At 31.3% G+C, this 18,431-nt stretch overlaps 4 protein-coding genes across 7 annotated transcripts; 2 read left to right on the forward strand and 2 right to left on the reverse strand.

The window, feature by feature from the left end:
• The first annotated feature begins 5 nt into the window (after positions 1-5).
• On the forward strand, positions 6-4,557 carry LOC108751118 (ran GTPase-activating protein 1). Its single transcript, XM_018491134.1, has 6 exons — positions 6-53; positions 1,981-2,300; positions 2,698-3,117; positions 3,188-3,969; positions 4,031-4,255; positions 4,334-4,557. The coding sequence occupies exons 2-6, from the start codon at positions 2,195-2,197 to the stop codon at positions 4,553-4,555; spliced, it is 1,755 nt and encodes a 584-aa protein (XP_018346636.1). The 5' UTR covers positions 6-53; positions 1,981-2,194; the 3' UTR covers positions 4,556-4,557.
• A 718-nt stretch (positions 4,558-5,275) lies between these two features.
• On the reverse strand, positions 5,276-8,692 carry LOC108751039 (protein ABHD16A). 3 transcript variants are annotated; one of them, XM_018490970.1, is made up of 11 exons: positions 8,377-8,692; positions 8,238-8,291; positions 7,713-8,023; positions 7,143-7,324; positions 6,909-7,023; positions 6,697-6,832; positions 6,316-6,480; positions 6,111-6,238; positions 5,828-6,024; positions 5,597-5,748; positions 5,276-5,514 (listed from the first exon to the last, which is right to left on the reverse strand). In XM_018490970.1, the coding sequence occupies exons 1-11, from the start codon at positions 8,461-8,463 to the stop codon at positions 5,410-5,412; spliced, it is 1,632 nt and encodes a 543-aa protein (XP_018346472.1). In that variant the 5' UTR covers positions 8,464-8,692; the 3' UTR covers positions 5,276-5,409. The 3 variants fall into 3 exon arrangements, with proteins under 3 accessions (XP_018346472.1, XP_018346471.1, XP_018346473.1); XM_018490969.1 differs by having other exon boundaries at positions 7,710-8,023; XM_018490971.1 differs by having other exon boundaries at positions 7,710-8,023; positions 8,401-8,691.
• A 634-nt stretch (positions 8,693-9,326) lies between these two features.
• On the forward strand, positions 9,327-14,950 carry LOC108751089 (endothelial differentiation-related factor 1 homolog). Of its 2 annotated transcripts, none has more exons than XM_018491047.1 (5): positions 9,327-9,573; positions 10,186-10,539; positions 10,605-10,656; positions 12,450-12,610; positions 14,378-14,950. In XM_018491047.1, the coding sequence occupies exons 2-5, from the start codon at positions 10,465-10,467 to the stop codon at positions 14,531-14,533; spliced, it is 444 nt and encodes a 147-aa protein (XP_018346549.1). In that variant the 5' UTR covers positions 9,327-9,573; positions 10,186-10,464; the 3' UTR covers positions 14,534-14,950. The 2 variants fall into 2 exon arrangements, with proteins under 2 accessions (XP_018346549.1, XP_018346548.1); XM_018491046.1 differs by lacking the exon at positions 9,327-9,573 and adding an exon at positions 9,924-10,018.
• A 153-nt stretch (positions 14,951-15,103) lies between these two features.
• LOC108751088 (proteasome subunit beta type-1) lies at positions 15,104-16,594 on the reverse strand. Its single transcript, XM_018491045.1, is given in 4 exon segments — positions 15,104-15,497; positions 15,640-15,876; positions 15,996-16,185; positions 16,374-16,594. Coding segments are annotated over 4 exon segments (714 nt in total). The 5' UTR covers positions 16,475-16,594; the 3' UTR covers positions 15,104-15,311.
• Positions 16,595-18,431: the final 1,837 nt, after the last annotated feature.

An 18,431-nucleotide genomic window follows, 5' to 3' on the forward strand; every position in this document is an offset into this window, starting at 1 on the left:
TTGAAACTAGCCGTTTCAAAATGGATATTTTCAAGATTTTATCTTGAATTCATGTGAGAAATCATTCCTTAAAATCTTTTAGAATACTTAAAGACCACCCTATATATAGAAAAAAACATAGTCGTCTTGTACTCTCTTGCCTAAAGATAATTAAAAAAAAAACATTTCCTCTGTTAAAAGTAGCTTGTCATCCTTTTTACTATAGATTCAAATATGATTTGATGTTTTGTACTCCGTATTCTGTGCTCCTTCACAAATTTAGAATATGTTGCAGCGTGTCATTTTAAATGAAATGAATAGCGAGAATATGCTACAGATGTAAATTTTTTTCTAAAGAGATGAAAAAGCTAAAAAATATTTCTAGATACATCCCCTATATTCTGAAAGAATCAAATTAATGAAGACAAATATTTATGATATATTAATGTAATAAAAGTCATAAGCGCGCGCGCGCGCACACACACACACACACACACACACACACACACACACACAGAGAGAGACACAGTGGCCAGTTTATGGAAAAGCAGCATTCAGTGTAATAAAGCATCTTTATTAGCACCTGAGAAAAACTGAATTTGCATATCCTATGTTTATTGTTTATTATTGATATTTCACACATATTAACAATAAATATATGGATTTTTTAAAAGAAAAAAAAAGATCAAATGATTCTGTCTCGAATGTTCAATGAATTATGTAATTATTTCGCAATTGTTACAGTCAATAGCTGTAACTGTTTCTTTTTTTTTGGATACAAAATATTTTTTCGATTTTATAAATAAATTTGCGAGAAAAAAGATCTTTATGTGAAAATGTAAAATTAGTTATAACAAATAATGTTTTATTGCGTTACATGTTTCATTCCAATAAACTTGAAGCTTTTATCCTAATATTAATACTGATTTTTATGCATCTTATTTCTAGTCAATGATCAATATGTATTATTTTATTAATTTAATAATCTGATTTTAATTATATTTTTTAGAGAGAGAAAACGATTTAAAATTAATTTTATATTGATTTTATATCTAATATTACTTTATTATTTATACATACATTCATGGATCTAACATTTCTTATTTCGGCATGCACCGACATTGCAAATCATCATCTACCCATAGACCTGCGTAAATGAGCAATAATTCACTTTTTACAATATTGCATTCTGAAGCTCACAAAAAAATTTCCCTATTTACTATCCGTGAGTATACATCTTTTACAATTTTTCCACGACATTATTTGATTTTTCCAAACATAATATTTCTCGAGCTGTTACGTGAAAGGAATTTTTATCTATAAAATAACATCATGGGCAATTTTTTAAGCAAAATTTTAATCAATTTAATCAGCGATTATAGTTCAACAGAATAGCTTAAAACAAAAATTTTTACATAATTCGTGGTCTAATGTTCTTGTTAAACAAAATCTTTTGTAGACAATAAAATTAATCATTCTATTTACATTTATAAAATATTACTTGATAATTTAATTACTGATTAAGTTAATTTAGATCCACCTTGCAATCGCGAATTGTATGAATTTATAGCTGATAAGTTTGTAAACAATTATAAAGTTATTTGTATTTTGTACATAGAATTTTAAAATGTAATTAAAAAGATTTGAGAATTATCCAGATAATTTTAATTAAATAATTATTTTTACACAGTTAATTGACATAAATAAATAAATTAAACGAAGTTTTTAGAAATCGTTTATATTTTGTATGAAGAATTATGAAGTATAATTGGTGATAGCCATTTGAATAATTTAAATATTCAAAAAGATATGTTTAACATTAGGTCTCTTCGCATTATTCAAAATCCCCAAAAAATTTTTGCATTGAAATTGCATTCAAATGAGACAAATATATATATATATATATTTTAGCGTTAAGAGAGAAAGCGAAGATACTCAGTGCAAAAAGTGCAAGCGAACAAACAGATCGTACGTTTGTAACTATAGAGATTTTCTTTCCAGTGCTCGACTGACTCGACTTAAAGGTTGGCATTGGTTTCCCGCGCATGCAGTTTCGTCGCATTTTTACCACCTGGCAAAACATACGCATTACAAGAGAAGCGATAAACCGATATCAACAAAGAGACGGTCTATCGGTGCTTATCACAGTTTACATCAAGGGATCATCAATTAAGATCATTTGACAAAATTTCCGTGATACTTGCAAACGCGCAATATGTTTAGTCTAGGCGAGATTAGCGAGCAGTTGAAGGATGTGAGCCGACAATCAGTGGGAGTCTCATTTGCTGGTCAGTCGCTTGTGTTGGACACCGCGGATGATGGTAATTAGAATCTTTTCACTGTATCTTATAATGTATCTTCTCATTACGTGCATAAAGCGCACGAAGCTATAAATAATTATGTGAGCAATTGTTAATTTCGAGATATAGTTTATTGTTTTACGAAATCTCATTTGCTGCATAAATTTGTATTTTAATTGTATATGTACATCTACAAATATGTATAAATTAAATGCTTATTAGTATTATTTTCATATTTCTTTATTACTGCCAGAGAATTTATTTATCAATTTATTTGTTTCTTATAAGGTCTGTTTTTTTTAGTTGAACTTCTTGCACAGTTTATCTTTTCTCTTTCTCTTAAACATGAAAAGAAAATGAGAAAAGCTGAAATATATAAGAAGTTCAGCTAAAAGGAATAAACCTTATTATTATACAGCTCTCCGAGTGGTGGAAGCAATTAAAGCATGTCCGTGCTTGGAGTATTTGGATTTGGAAGGAAACACATTGGGTACACCAGCCGCAGAAGTTATAGCGGAGGCATTGAAAGAGAAGGGAACTCCATTGAAGAGAGCTTTATGGAAGGACATGTTCACTGGTCGTTTGAAAACAGAAATCCCAAAAGCATTGGAATATCTAGGAACGGCATTGTGTACTGCCGGTAGTCAACTTATTGAACTTGACTTGAGCGATAATGCTTTTGGTCCAATCGGTATTGAAGGGTTAGCAAATCTGTTGGCATCAAGTCCATGTTATACACTTCAGCAGTTGAAATTGAATAACAACGGTCTTGGTATATCAGGTGGAAAAATGTTAGCTAAAGCATTGGAGAAGTGTTATGAAAATAGTTCTAATGAAGGTCAGATATCATGTACATCATATTATTTTAATTTACTCTAAATGCTTAATGGAATGAAATTTTACTATAGGCACGCCGCTTGCACTGAAAGTTTTCATCGTTGGTAGAAATCGGTTAGAGAATGAGGGCGCGCAAGCATTAGCATCTGTATTTGAAAGACTGAAAACATTGGAGGAAGTTGTAATGCAACAGAACGGTATATACCACGTGGGTATCGCGGCGATTGCAAAAGGTTTATCTGCCAATCCTAATTTGCGAGTGTTAAATTTGAACGATAATACGATCGGATTAAAAGGAGCCAAGGCTCTTGCTAAAGCTTTACCAACATTTCGGGGTCTGGAGGAATTAAACCTCGGAGATTGTTTATTAAAGACTAAAGGGGCTTTAGTTATAGCAGAAGCGTTACAGATCCACGGCAATCATACATCCCTTAGAAATCTGGACTTGGGTAATAATGAACTACGCATGGATGCTGGAAATGCTATTGCTAAAGCCATGCACGATAAAACTCTTCTGACAAATCTACAGTTGGACGGTAATTGCTTTGGAACGGAAGGACGCGAAAAACTTCGACAAATTCTTACAAAATTGAGAAAAATTGATGCATTGAATTCATTGGATGAGGATTATACTGAGGATGAGGAGGAGGAAGATGATAATGAGGATGAACAGAGCGAAGAAGACGAAAATGATAATAATGAAGATGAAGCAAGTGATAAAGATAACGAGGAACCAAATAATATTGCACGAAGTACAGTGGTGACAGTAGCAGAATTCGTGAAATCACCAATAGGTGAGAAATTGCTGCTACTACAAGGCGATAATGCTCAAGCTTTTATCGATTATGCAATGGTACGTATTAATGTGTACAAGTACTTATTTCCTTTTTAATGAAATATACTTCTTATTTCAGAACTTGGCAAATCAAAGCAATACAATAGAACAGAAATATATAGAGGAACTATTACGGATAACTATGAAAGTATCGGCATTATGTGACAGTGGCTATATGAATGTGAGAATAAAAGCAGAATCCTTGTCAGATGCTTTATACGCAAAACTATTTTCTTATGCTGTAGAGACTAATCAAATCTCAAATTTCAATAATGCATTACTAATTAATCTTGGTTTAATAAAAGTAAGAAAAATTAAGAATTATTTAAACATAGAAGACACATCAAAGCGAAAAAGTGATTAACAATCATTCGTTTCTTAGAGTGAGGATAAAACCAGTGGGACAATCGATTGGAATTTGGAAGGATGTTTTAAGGCTTTGGAAAAAATTGCTCAGAGAGATTATTTTTTAACGCAAACAAGGAGTATGTTGAAGGTATTTTTAGAGAAACCAATGAAGACTAGTCGCGCAAATGTAATTGATCCATTTCAAGATTCTAAAACTGCTCTCAAAGCTGTTTTAGATAGTATTCAAGTTACGTAAAATTTCGGAAAATTATGGTATAATATAGTTATTTATTTTTATACATTATATGGATTATAAAAATTTCATATAAAATTAAAATTATTATTAGGTATATATGAATTTTGCAAGATCTATATGCATAATCTTTAAGATAATCTTGATAATTTTACATCAAAATTTTGTACTTTTAATATTAAACTTTTTCAATACAAACTTTTTTTCTAATGTTATCTTTTCTCATAATAAAATGTTCTACTTCTTTTTTATTAAAAATAAATAATTATGTAACAAATAAATGATAATATTGAAGTGAAAAATATATTATTTTGCAATGTATATGTATGTGTGTATATACATATACACATATATGTATATACGCATAAATATATATTCTCACTTCAAAGTTTTAATTAATACTTTTATCTTTTTTAAATTATCTATTATCAATAAAATAGATTACATGATATTATATAAAAGCTATTTCTTAAAATAATGTCCATATATTAAGAATCAGTTTTTAAATTTTAATATATGTATATTGTAATATACAAATAAATTTTATACAAAGCAGTATTGGCGATATATGACGCGTATAATCAATTAAAAAACGCTAATAACCATTGCAATTCAACTAAAAAAACGTTAACCATGAATTTATAGAATGATATCTAGTGTGTGACATTTTTCACAAAAATTTGTAAGATTGATTATAGATTAATATGGAATAAATAATGTTTGAGTGTATGTGCTAATTAAACTTAAATATGAAATTGCACTGTTATTATCGCTTTCACCTTTTCATGATGCACTATATAAATAAAAATCTGTTGGGAAGCTTGTGTTCCAATGTTCAAAATATAGTACTGTAAAAGCTACTTTGCAATAACAGCGGAAGCTGGATCCCAACCTGGATGAAAGAGATCAACAGATAGCGGAATGCAGTGCGACGACGATTGATCTTTCATATACATTGTTGCCTATAAAATAGAAGAATAAAATAGATTAATTTTCTTGTTTTGTTTGATTTTAAATCTACAAACCAGTGTATGTAATACGTACAAGGAAGAGAACCAACTGTAATTTTGTCCTAACATGACAATCCTGTCCCAGAGTAGACGGATAATTTATCGTCCCATCATTACTTCGTATATTAGCTGCTATTAATTCTAGGCAACGATTTTCTTCCACTTGGAACGATTCCAATATCGACGCTGTCATAGATATCAATTTGATAACATATATATATTTTTAAATAGAATTCCTCTTAGTAATGATATTCAAATTTCTTACTTCTATCGGCTGCTTCAGCGGATAAGAACCTCGACAGAATTGTCCCAGACTCAGAGGTTTCGGAAAATAGATGCGGATAACGTCTAAGAAATAATTTCATCAACAATATATTACCGCGATTTCCAGCTAAACTATTATTAGGTATACAAAGGATCTCGTCGTCTGTTCTTCTCACTAACAATACAGTCCCATTATATCTATCAAATTAAAAGATGACTATGTATAGAAATACATACATTGTTAGTAATCTCATTGTAATAATGTATATAATAGAATATTATACCTATTCAATTGTTCTGCTATGTTTAGATTGAAATAATCTCTGATTATGTTACGAACTAATCCTTCTAGGGACGGTGACATTGTTTTAATAGCTAATGGCAGTACATCGTCGAAAGTAGCATCTAAAATCTGCAGTAATTTAATTTTAACAATATGCAGAATTGATTTAGCGTATGTATGTAATTAGTTGAATTGAATAATATTACCAAACTATGAATAGAAGGATAGTTCATAGCGGCCCAAGTAGCAGTATAACCTCCGATGCTCCAACCATACAGAATAATCCGTTGCTCAGGAAAATTTAGACGTTCGATCGCAAAGCGCATTATACAATCGATGGCGTTTTCTTCTTGGTCTGGATACGGCGCACCCTTTGTGGTCATGACTTACTGTTATATGAAATACAAGTCGGCTTTCAAAGAAGAAAGCTTGCCATTACTCCAACTTTGCATTTACTGTCTGAATGACAATAACTGCAACATTGGCACAATTTTATTGCAATGAAGTTTTATAACAGAGTAACAGCAATTCTTCCTGTCGAATTGTGAAATGTACACGAAGCTTACATCTTTGCAAGCGTAACTTACAGTACTGCTGCCGAAACCCGGATGGTTCCAACCTAGCACGGAATAGCCCTTAGTCAGAGGAGTGGATATAATACCTGTTTCATAAAAACCACAATTTCCTTCGCAAGTTATAACCAATATATTGCCACTAGCGCTTCTGCAATATAGCGTAAATTAAAAAATAGTTTATGATGTAATAAAAAATACCGAGAGAAAGTTATCGTTTACATTACTTGTTACGTCGATCAACGAATAATGCATCAATTTGATTTTTATCAATAGTCATTAATTTGAATCTTTCTCCTCCTTGTTTTAATAAATCTATCCTTCCCTTTACCAATGTAGAGCCTGTGACATTGTGATACAAAATGATAGTATAAAAACATGAATAAATACAATAATTTACTTATATATTAAATTAATTCTAATCAACTATAATTATGTATATAATTGTAGTAATGTGTTACCGAGTGCCCAGCCGATGAAAGATATACTGCCAGGATAAATCAGTTTACCCGCGAAAGTGTGTGCTACCACATAAGAAAGCAATTTACATGGTATAGCAAATAAAAATTCTTTGCCACTTTGTCTCCTGAGACGTCCACTAGCCTTTGCAATTTTTTCTAGTGTCAATTTATCTGCAGTGTCACTACAAGAAACAAAATTAGAGAATGATAAAGTTGTAACATTAATTATGTTACATACACTTAAAAATTTCTAATCTTAATTTCTAACTTAAAAAGATTTATTTCTTTAATTAAAATATGCAAGTCTAATTTTCTAAGTTTTCAGATAGAATTATATAAAATTATATAAAATGTTAAACTATAAATAAATTTTCTAAAATATTAGTTCGAAATATGATAAAAAATATTTGATCAGCTATTATAAAGTTGTAAAAGGTTACAATTCAAAAAACTTTTGTTATAAACAAATGTTAAGTATTCAGAATTTATTAAAGAATTTGTCACTATATAAAATAAAAGTTAAAGATTCTTAAACATGTATTAATTATTGACAGAAATAGGTCCAACCTTCTTAATTCCAACACATTGAAATCCACAGGCCATGCCCAGAATTCGAAATCATATTTCTGAAGTTCCTGCTTTGTGCTTGCATTGTAATGCAAGTGTGCTTCATTCAAGGTCTCCATAAACTTGACATACACTGGATTGTTGACTCTGGAGTAACCACGTGCGGCCAACGAGGCAACGAGAAATGCACCGGCGCCAGCAGCCAATTTACTCAAGCAAGAAACATTATCTGTCAAGGAATAGCCACGCTGATACATGGCGAACATGGCAATAACTGGTACAGCGTACAGGCTTAGGGACCATATCGCCGCAAACTGCAACAGCACAGAAACAATTTATCATTTTCTACATCCTTATAGCATCGCAATAATACAGAAGATTTGAATAAATTAGTAAAATATAAACAGAAGATCGCATTTGCCGGTATTCGGAAGACTTTATTCACGCAGACTGGCAGAACAAAGTGATAAGACCACGGCAAACTTTCGAAAATGTTACAATCTCTGTTCTGCCGTGCTGAACACTTACAGAGATCGCGATGTTATCGCCCCATCGCTCCAAGTTCTTCGCCTCGTACGGTTTCTGTAATGTATACACGCATACGTATTGTAACCTCAACTTTATGCAAATTCCTGCATAAAATGCTGAATAAGTATGTCGTACTTACGTCAACCAAACCGATCCACGTTACCTCGTAAATCCTGAAAAGCCGCGGACTAAACGTGCACCTCCACAGCATCCTAATCAACGACATCTCGTTTTCGCGCGATCAGCTGGACAACCGTATATAAATGCTAATGCGAACAGTGCGGACGTCACGACGCGGATAGAGGGTTCTCGAAATCACTTGGACTTCTCGGCTCGGCAGTAATGCCTGAAGTGCCAGAAGTAACAATAAAAAGGGGAGGGGAACAGGTAGAACTGGACTCGCCGATCGAACGTGCACAATAGATCGGCGAGTAGAAGCAAGAGAAAAAGAGAGGGAACTAACGAAAAAAAAACAGAAGTAAAATTGCTATATGAATCAACTCGTGAATTTTCTCAAAGCGCGAACATGTATATCTATCCTTTTTTCCGATGAGATGCTAATTGAAAAAAAGAAAGATTAACTCTCTTTTAAAGGGATGGCTTGAGAATTCCATGGCATCATCTGTTTTGCCGACTGAACGCGATTTCTTAACACATACATTTACAAAAACATCTACATATTATTTACATACTTATTATATTATATCAATATCACATATATGCATTTTTACTTATAAAGACGAGGATCAATAATAAGACTGCTTTTGGATCCTCTATCAATTTTGATTAAATAATTTTTTGATATTGTATGATTATTATACAAATATATAAAAAAATCATATGAAAAAAACTGTATACATGAAATTACTAAGGTTAATTAAATATAAAAAGCATATAAATTTTTTAATTAAATACCTAATAATGATAAATTAATTGTCACTATATTAAAAAAAAATGTATACACAAATTATTTTATTGTCAAAATTGATTAAATTATGCCACTCCATTTAGTTACTTATTTATATAAAACAGCCTTTAAATGTGTTATTAAAAGTGACTGATTTCATCATGCACTAAAATCAAGAAAGAAAAAAGCGGCACGTCCTATACATATGTAGTTACTGCGATATTTGGCCGAAAGTCTAATGATCCTGGCACGAATCTCGATCATTTTGGTTCTCAAAATTCGCGGTCGCGGAATGACGTTCGAGCCGTTTGAGAGACTTCACAAACGCATCGCAATTTCTCCACCGGCCGGCGTCGTGTCGAAAAAAATAGCGGGCACGAGGATTCAGTAGGATTCAGTGAGGACACATTACGGTTCTCGCAGGATTGGGTATAAGTTAACCATTTTTTAAAACTAAGTTAAGTTAAAGTTGACAGCCTTGAAAATTTAACTTAATTAAGATACAGGTTAATTCATAATGAAATTAATTGAATTAGAAGTTAATTAAGTTAATCAAAAAAGTAATTGAAAGTTAAAAGTTAAATTTGTTCTGAACGAACTGAAAAAAAATTTGACTGTTTTACATAATTTTTCTTTTCTCACAGCATATTCATTAAGGAGTCACTTTATTTTTATTTACGACTAAGGATTATACAATATAAAAGACACAAAATTACTAAATTATATACCATTATCGTTTTGTATTATGTTTGAGGGTTAACTTCAAAAAAATCAAATTAAAACCTTAATAGCACATTTTATCCGGGATATATCCTGGAGGATGTCCTTAGGCTGTTCAAAGGACATACGGACGATCTTTGAATGTCCTCTAGAGGTCTGTAATGTTAGAAAAGTTACCGATAAAATACAATGTAACTGTAACTTGTAATACAATGTAAATTAAATTAAAAATTAAGAGTCTAAAATGTAACTAAGTTAAAATAAAATTAATTTACTTTTTAATTTAGTACTTCCCAATCCTGAGTTCTCGATATTTTGTAGGCACCAACCCCCGATGTTCGCGAAATCGCGACTTCGCGCCGGTCGATCGAGCGGCCGTATCGCATGATTTTCAGAACGTCCGCGAGGCGGAGAGAAGACCTTGCTCGACTGGAAACGCAAACAGTGGCGGGAGTAGAGTGTAGAGTAAGCGGTGTAGAGTTGTAGAGAAGTTGCTGTCGTCGCATGGCTATATATCTATACGTCTATACGTCCAAGCAAATTTCCTTCCTCGACCGCAACAACCCCTCGGGTTCTCTGTTGTGAGATTTTTTTAACAGCATGTCAGATTGGGACACCGCGCCTATCACTTTACGCAAACGTGCCCCGAAGTCATCTACATTAAAAACGGAGAAGGTAACCCATCTCGTCTAAGCATATCTGCGCCGCACGATTGTATAACCGATTGTGTTTGTTTACAGGCGGTGAACGACGCACGGCGACAGGGTTTCACCGTGGAGACACAAGCGAAATGTGAGTAGCACGAGTCTACCTCTCTGGGATATCTTTTTTTTCCACAAGATCTCGCTCTCGTCGTAGACAACGTGTTCGCCGTTTCAAGCGGACAATTATGTGTACTTTCTTATATCAACGAACATAATCGAGTTACATCATGAACTCGTAAAACCAAACTACAAATTGCAAAAATGATTATCATGTTTTCTTAAGATTGTCTGTACAATATCAGCCTGGATAGCAACGTGTCTATTTTGTTGCTTGCTAAGTATACATTGCTAAGCATGTGTTGCTACTAGAATTGCAGCAACTGAGTTCTTATTTGTTGGCAATTTGATGTGTTCACGATATAATAATTTTGAGTAGCTCATTATAGCAGTTTGCCAACAACTTTAAAATCGTAATCAAAATTTGTACTGCTGCCATCATGTTGCATCATACAATAATATCATATTGCTGACAACACAAGGTAACATTGATACAGCTATCTTGTTAAACTGTTAGTAATATAAATTGTTGCCTGCATGTTGCTACAATGCCGATATATTTGAAATCATTGAAGACAAATTTATAATAAGTTGCCAACACCATAAGCAATAACAGATTTATGCGATTTTGCTATCTGGGAGACACGCTTTGCTACCTGGGAGTATAGGCTTTCTAATATAATAAACCATTACCTAAATTTCAAGTTTTAAACCGTAAGAAATTGATCAGTCACAGTCGAATGTAAAAAGAATAATCAATGATTGAACAATTTTTTACAGCTTCAGACTTAAAAGTTTAGATAAGTATTTTAGAAAGCTCAACACAATAAAAAAGGACATGTAATCTGCATTAGTATTGTATCATATTGTGTCATAGATGAAAAGCTCCAGGCAATTTGAAAACGAAGTAATTTGTTGTGTTAATGTATAGAATAAACTGCATATAAATAAGTATATGGTTTCATAAAACTCAACTGTAGATTACAAAAATGATAATTATCATATTTTCTCAGGAGTGTGACAGTTCTACATGCAATACAGTTGCAATAAAAAAAGTACATGTAATCTGTGTATTGTTATATCGTATTGTGTCATAGACAAAAAGTTCAAGGCAGTTTGAAAATAAAGTAATTTGTTGTGTTAATGTAAAGAATAAACACACACATAAGTACATGGTTTTATAAAATTGAATCCCGTGAAACTGAACTGCAAATAATTATCATATTTGTTCGAGAATGTTATCTATGTAGAATCACCAGCACAATTATAGTAAAAAAGATGTAACATGTAGTCTGTATTGTTTTATCATATTATATCATAGATGAAAAGCTGAAGGCAGTTTGAAAATATTGTGTCAGTATAGAACAGGCCTGTCCAATTTGAGCTCGATGTAAAAAAAAATTCATTGTAAGATTTTAGGAACTATAAAGTGTTGATAAGCGTCACTTAGATGCATATCAACACTTAATAGTTTCTGAAATTTTACCCACATGAAATTTTTTTGCATTGATGGCTTTGTGTTTTGGCTTCAGAATTCAAATTGGACAAGTCTGGTATAGAGAATAAACACATATGTGAGTATATAGGTTATCTCTTTCAAAAAATATAACATAATATTCTATCAATAAACTATATAAATAATAGAGACAATATAAATTTTTCATTTTTGAAATAAGATTTAAAATGTTTTTCTTGGTTTCTATATATAAAATAATATCCTAAAAGTGTTATTGTGTTTTACCACAGATGTGTACTATTCTATAATTTCTTTCTGATAATATTTTATCAAATGTAATTCTGAAATAGAAAAACATTTCTGATTAGGGGGTGGTGGTGCAAACAGACAGCACGTAACCACAAAGAACACAGCCAAATTAGATCGTGAAACAGAAGAACTGAAACATGACCAAATTCCACTTGAGCTCGGCAAACTTATCCAGCAAGGACGACAGAACAAAGGATTATCACAAAAAGACCTGGCAACGGTAAAGTTTTTATCTTGTTTTACATTGAACTATTTATTGGCTGCATTCATCAGAAAAAAAACAGCTTTCTAACTGTTATATCATAGTTGTAAAATTCTTTAATTCTCCCCTGTAAAATTTTCAATCTCGATTTTGAGAATGGATTGTTGAGAATCATTAAATTTGTTTATTGTCCCGGATTATATAAACATTTAAAAACACTTACATATTTCTAAAACCTTTAATAAGTTCTATCATAATAAAAGTCAAATTGTATTTTACTTATTTTTTTACAGATTTAAATGTAAGAATTTTTAAAAACCGTGATATCAGTTAAGAATTCATAATTTTTGTGAATGGAATAAACAAATTCTTTTAGGTTTTAATATGTATTTAAAAAAAAATAGTATAATGTTGCCTTTAAAAAATTATTGAATTATTTGGGTATCTGGAAATGAATTTTTTATAAATTAAGAAATTGAAGCTTGAGAAAAAAATAGTGAAACAACTTTTATAGCAAATTAATTACAAAATTGTGTTTATTTTTAATACAAAAAATTCAAAGATATAAAAAATAAAAATGTAACAGTCTTTACAAAAATAAACATTTTGAACATAAAATTCTTTACAATAAAAATATATTAGATAAACTGCTCGGATAAATTTCAAACAATAAAATAAGAGACTTTTACCAGGTCATTACCATAAACGAGCTTTAAAAGATGTAAATAGTAAACCTTTATTATTCTTTTTCTATCATTTCACGGAACGTTTCGACCGTACTAAGTTCTCATCAGCCGTGTTTAAAAGTGAAATAAAAGTCCTTAACAATAATTTATATGAACATATTAAAAACTTAGAAATTAATTTCGGTATAAAAAATGTATTAATCGGGGTCATCTCATCCACACTCACAATATGCATTACTAACTTAACCATGTTATACTGAGTCAAATTATAAATTATAGATCTAAACCAATTCTTCGGTTTGGATCTATAATTTATATATATGTTTACGATCGAAACGTTCCGTGAAATGATAGAAAAAGAATAATAAAGATTTACTGTTTACATTTTTTAAAGCTCATTTATTGTAATGACCTGGTAGAAGCCCCTTATTTTATTGTATAAAAATCTTCGATGGATAGTCTTTATAGCAATATGATGCAAAAAATAAATATTATATGCCACAGGTTTTAGAATAAAATATTTTTATATATATTTATTTGTGAAATTAATGTCAAAAACATGAAAAACAAAAAATCTTTTTTAATTTGCTGAAAATGCTTGTACGATAATGTAAGTGGTTGAGCGCACAACCAAGTGGGTGGAAACAAACAATTGCACATGAGCATCCTTGCACACACACATGTAATCTCTCAACATTGCCAAGTTTTTTTTTAGAGCCGCATACTGAACCATCTGTCCATTCTCTTAGTATAATTAAAAAATCGACTGTACATCATCGGATCAATATGATCTTACCTTTGGTTTCTTACTGGATCCAAATGTATAAAAAAATCAATCATATTCAAGAATATTACAATTGCAGAGCCGTTTTTCCTTTGAGCGCAGCCATCATTGGAAGAGAATAAAGTCCGAAACATAACTGAAAAGTATAGATAATAGGAACAGAGAGTAACAAATTTGAATCTATCAGAAACCATGTGTACTAGAATATAAGGTTTCTGATAGATTGAAATCTGTTATTCCTATGTGTTTTTAATTACGTCTCAGGTTTCAAGCCATGAATATTTTTTTATTAATAATTTTTAATGCTCTTTGCAGAAAGTAAACGAAAAGGCACAAGTCATTAATGACTACGAAGCCGGACGTGGAATACCTAATCAGATGGTAATCGGCAAGATCGAACGAGTACTTGGAATCAAATTGCGCGGTAAAGATCGTGGCAAACCCTTAGCGGCCCCCGGGACGAAGAAGTGAATCTCGGGGGGAAGCAACATCTATCTTTCGATCCTTATATACTGTTCCCAGAAAGGAAGAAGTATGAGAAAGACAGTAGAATGAAATGCAACAAAAAAAAAGAAACACAAACCCCTATCCTCTTTTTCTTTGGTTATACAGATGTGAACGATAAAAAATGAGTTATAATTAACTTGTCTTTTATGTACAAAATAAAAGAAAGATATTTTAAGCTATCACGAATACGTACGAGTGACATACGGTTATATACGGTGCAGTAACATAGCATAACGTTAAAAAAGGCTTATTGAGTTACCTTTGCGCGCGTAATCGTTTGTTATAGATTTTAAGTGTATATTACTAATGCTAATCATGAAATAAAAATGAATCATGTGTTTGAATAAAAAAATAAAATTTTTAATTTACGATAACGTACCATATATTCTCATTGAATATCACGAAGTTTTATTAAGAATTTATAAAATATGTATTGTGGATAAAAATGTTTACACGTATATTAAGTAGCAAATATAGTGTATAAATATTTAAAAAAGGCCTATTTAAATACTGCTATGTGTATTTGTATATTTCAGACTCTTTCGTGTGTATCTTTTGTATATCATTCAATCCGTGCAATTTCAATTTGTGCGTTTAAGATCAATTACAAAATGATTATTCCATAATGTACAATACTATTTCTTTAAAAAGTATTTGAAAAAAAAAAAAGTTAACAACACAGTGTTGATATACTCAAATAGCTTTATTTGCACAGATATAGTATAAATGCTTTCTTTCCCCATTAATCCTTTCTCAAAGCAAAACTGGAGATTTCTATTCCATCCTTGGTAATAATTTTGATAGTTATTCCATCACCTGTGTATATGTCTCTTTCGGCAGCAGAAGTGAAAACGTCTTTCAAGATTGCTATAGCCTTTTCTTGAGTTAAAGGTACAGGAGTAACACCTTCTTGATTTTTGTAACCAATCTAAAAGATAGAAAATTTACACGTACAAGATGTAATATTAATTATATATTTTCTTTTTCTTAAATAAATATATACAGTTGATTTACATATTCGTGTGTGTATATATATACATAAATATAAAAGATTAAAGTATTATATATACTTAATTATCAAGAAGTGGTTGCAAAAGTGCACCTGCTGAACCACCGGCCCTGTATGTAGTTTTCTCACAATGTCCAATTGGATCATAGCTATATATACAGCCTTTCCCATTCTCATCTAATCCAGCAAGTATATTACTAACATAATAAGGAAAGAATCTCTTATGATACAGCATTATCGACAGCATTTGTGCTGCTGCTGGAGTTGACATTTCCTTTTGATGTTCATGTTTATACATCTGAAGCAAAATAATAACTATTATACTCATGTTTAACAATTTAGTATGTATCGAATGTTATCATATAATTGTTTTATTATATTCTAATTCTAATTGATTTCAAGTACAAGGTTTAATACCTGCATGCGAGCTGATAGGAGACGAGTTAGAGTTGTGGTATCACACCAACAACCGGAGCATCCTAAGATAGTCGTGTCTGACAATGGAAATAATTTATCTTGATTTCGAGTGTGAATCGTGAATCCAGTGCTGAGACGCGTGTCTGCGGCTATGACGCAGAAATCATCCCCAGCGAGAGCCACAACACTCCTGAGGATGAACCAGTGTTTTCATATATTATGTAAATGTAAAATATCTCATAAATATATAAAGAACATAGAGCTATAAAGAGATATTATAAAATAAAAACCAAGAATACCGATCAACCGTAGAAAATTGTATACTCTAACAATTATGACACTTAAAATTAGTAAAAATATAGGTTATTTTTCGCTCACCCTCCATTATCGGAATATGGATTGAAGTTTACTTTTCTTACTCCCTGTACCTCATAATCGGGTAAATTTCCTTTCCCATTTTCAATCAATAGATTCATCATCGCGCTTAATTCACCAAAATACCTCAAATGCAACTACCTGAAACTGAATGATAGTATGACACTACAGTTTCTCGGCTTTTGCAGTTTCTCGCGATGGCACAGATGGCAGACGTCACAGCAAAACACAGACGCGGATTTACACGAGTTCATAAAACATTTATAAAAAGGCCTGTTTTTTTTGTACCAGTTCATTTTTCTTCCTTTTCTCTCCAGCAGAAAAGAAGAGGAAGATAGATGAATTGGCGCAAAAGTTCAGCCAAAAAGAATAGGCTTAAAGCGTTATTTCATGAGATGAAAAGTCAGCGTGTGGTCACAAGTTCTTCAAAGATCTATAAAGATAGAAATGCATGTATTTTTGCTACCATCATGTTTCTGTAAAAAAAAAATGTATTTTGGTTGAAAAATTTTTCTCTGATAAAATTTTTTTGAAAATATTTTATATAATTTTCAGAATTTTTATATAAATTTCAGAATTTTTCAGAATTCTTTTAAGGATACAACACTTTTGAAGAAAATTAATTATTTTTTTAGAAGTAAATATTAACGAAACTGATAAAATAATTGATAAAAAAATATTTGAAATAGAATGATCTTATAAGAGTACTTAAAAATTTTAATTTAAAAAATTGTTTTATTTTCACTTTTATAAATAAAAATTTTTTTTATTTAAACAAATTTTTTAAAATTATTATTATAAAGTATTTTTCAAATCATTAAACTTTTATTCAGAACATTAGTTAAGTTTGATCTCGAACAGTTTCAAATGATATTCGTTTCGAAACGAATATTTATTTAAAAAAAAATCGATCTTTTCAAAGGGAGTATTGCACTCCTTAAAAGTGTGATTTAGCCTTTATAAAAAAAAATACGTATTATCTTATTTTTGTCTAGAAAACAAAATATTCAAATCTCATTAAAATCGGAGAGGAATACTTCTATGAGTTTTTTTGTAAGAAAAGATGTAGAATTTCTCAATATTATTGAAAAGTATCCTAAATAAATATGTATAAAAATTCTGAGAAAAATTTTCTTGACTGTGTGACGCGGCACGTTTCAACCGTTTGCAAGTGTTGTTCCCTTTCTGCTGAATTCTGCACCTCTCGTCCTCCCACTCCTATCATTCGATTTGACGTCATTCTGCCGGTTCCGCGCGATCCGTTCCGCACTCGTCGAGTGCAGAAAGAGTAAGAAAAGGCTGTTCGCGCGGCACGAGGAACCTTACGCCGACTCGGACAGATCGTTGAACTCGGTATGACTGACGTGTTCAGGCGACGTTTTAACATTTTTGTGCTCGAGTATACAGTCATTCTTTTTCCAGTAAGTGAAATATTGTGAGCAAGAGTAACGAACGCAATATGAATATCGCACGAAATATATATATCGTACATGCCGCGAATAAATGGCTTTCCTCGCAGGGCCGTGTGTCGAGGGGGGAAATGCAGGTTCCTGGGCGAGCTATATTTTTGCGCGAGATATAAATCGAAACCTGATGTTAATAGAAATTATTAAAGTGAAAATAGTCGCGTCGTAGACTTGTTCCTTTCAGTTAAACTTTTTAGATCCGTTTCTACTAATGTAATTTAATCTTAACTGGGTTCAACTAATTTCTTATTCTACTATCTTATTCTAGTTTTAAAAAAATCAGAAACAGATGAAAAGTAAGTTAAATCGAGATTAAAGTCTAATTTACATTGATAGAAACAGGTTTATTACACGGTTTATCTTTATTCGCATTTCTTCACATTGAAAAAAAAAAAATAAAATTAGGCACATAAGATCTCTTAAGTTTGGCAAATAAAATAACATATATATATTTTTTACTTGCACGTTTATCTGTCAATTTATGTGCCAATTGAACTACCGTGCATTTTGAGAAATATATTGTACACATTATACGTAAAAAGATACTGTTTTATTGTTGGGAATTAAATTATTCGAAATTAACTGCATTCATATA

Source organism: Trachymyrmex septentrionalis, unplaced genomic scaffold (assembly GCF_001594115.1).
Source record: "Trachymyrmex septentrionalis isolate Tsep2-gDNA-1 unplaced genomic scaffold, Tsep1.0 scaffold40, whole genome shotgun sequence".
Classification (NCBI taxonomy): domain Eukaryota; kingdom Metazoa; phylum Arthropoda; class Insecta; order Hymenoptera; family Formicidae; genus Trachymyrmex; species Trachymyrmex septentrionalis.

Bases quoted from the DNA above. Each gene is read 5' to 3' on its own strand.
- LOC108751118 (XM_018491134.1), top strand. From the start codon at position 2,195: ATGTTTAGTCTAGGCGAGATTAGCGAGCAGTTGAAGGATGTGAGCCGA. The intron at 2,301-2,697 runs GTAATTAGAATC...ATTATTATACAG, and splicing joins GTTGGACACCGCGGATGATG to CTCTCCGAGTGGTGGAAGCA. The intron at 3,118-3,187 runs GTCAGATATCAT...ATTTTACTATAG, and splicing joins TGAAAATAGTTCTAATGAAG to GCACGCCGCTTGCACTGAAA.
- LOC108751089 (XM_018491047.1), top strand. From the start codon at position 10,465: ATGTCAGATTGGGACACCGCGCCTATCACTTTACGCAAACGTGCCCCG. The intron at 10,540-10,604 runs GTAACCCATCTC...GTTTGTTTACAG, and splicing joins CTACATTAAAAACGGAGAAG to GCGGTGAACGACGCACGGCG. The intron at 12,611-14,377 runs GTAAAGTTTTTA...TGCTCTTTGCAG, and splicing joins CACAAAAAGACCTGGCAACG to AAAGTAAACGAAAAGGCACA.
- LOC108751039 (XM_018490969.1), bottom strand. From the start codon at position 8,463: ATGTCGTTGATTAGGATGCTGTGGAGGTGCACGTTTAGTCCGCGGCTT. The intron at 6,833-6,908 runs GTAATGTAAACG...GCTATATTGCAG, and splicing joins TTCGTTGATCGACGTAACAA to AAGCGCTAGTGGCAATATAT. The intron at 6,239-6,315 runs GTAATATTATTC...AAATTACTGCAG, and splicing joins ATCCTTCTATTCATAGTTTG to ATTTTAGATGCTACTTTCGA.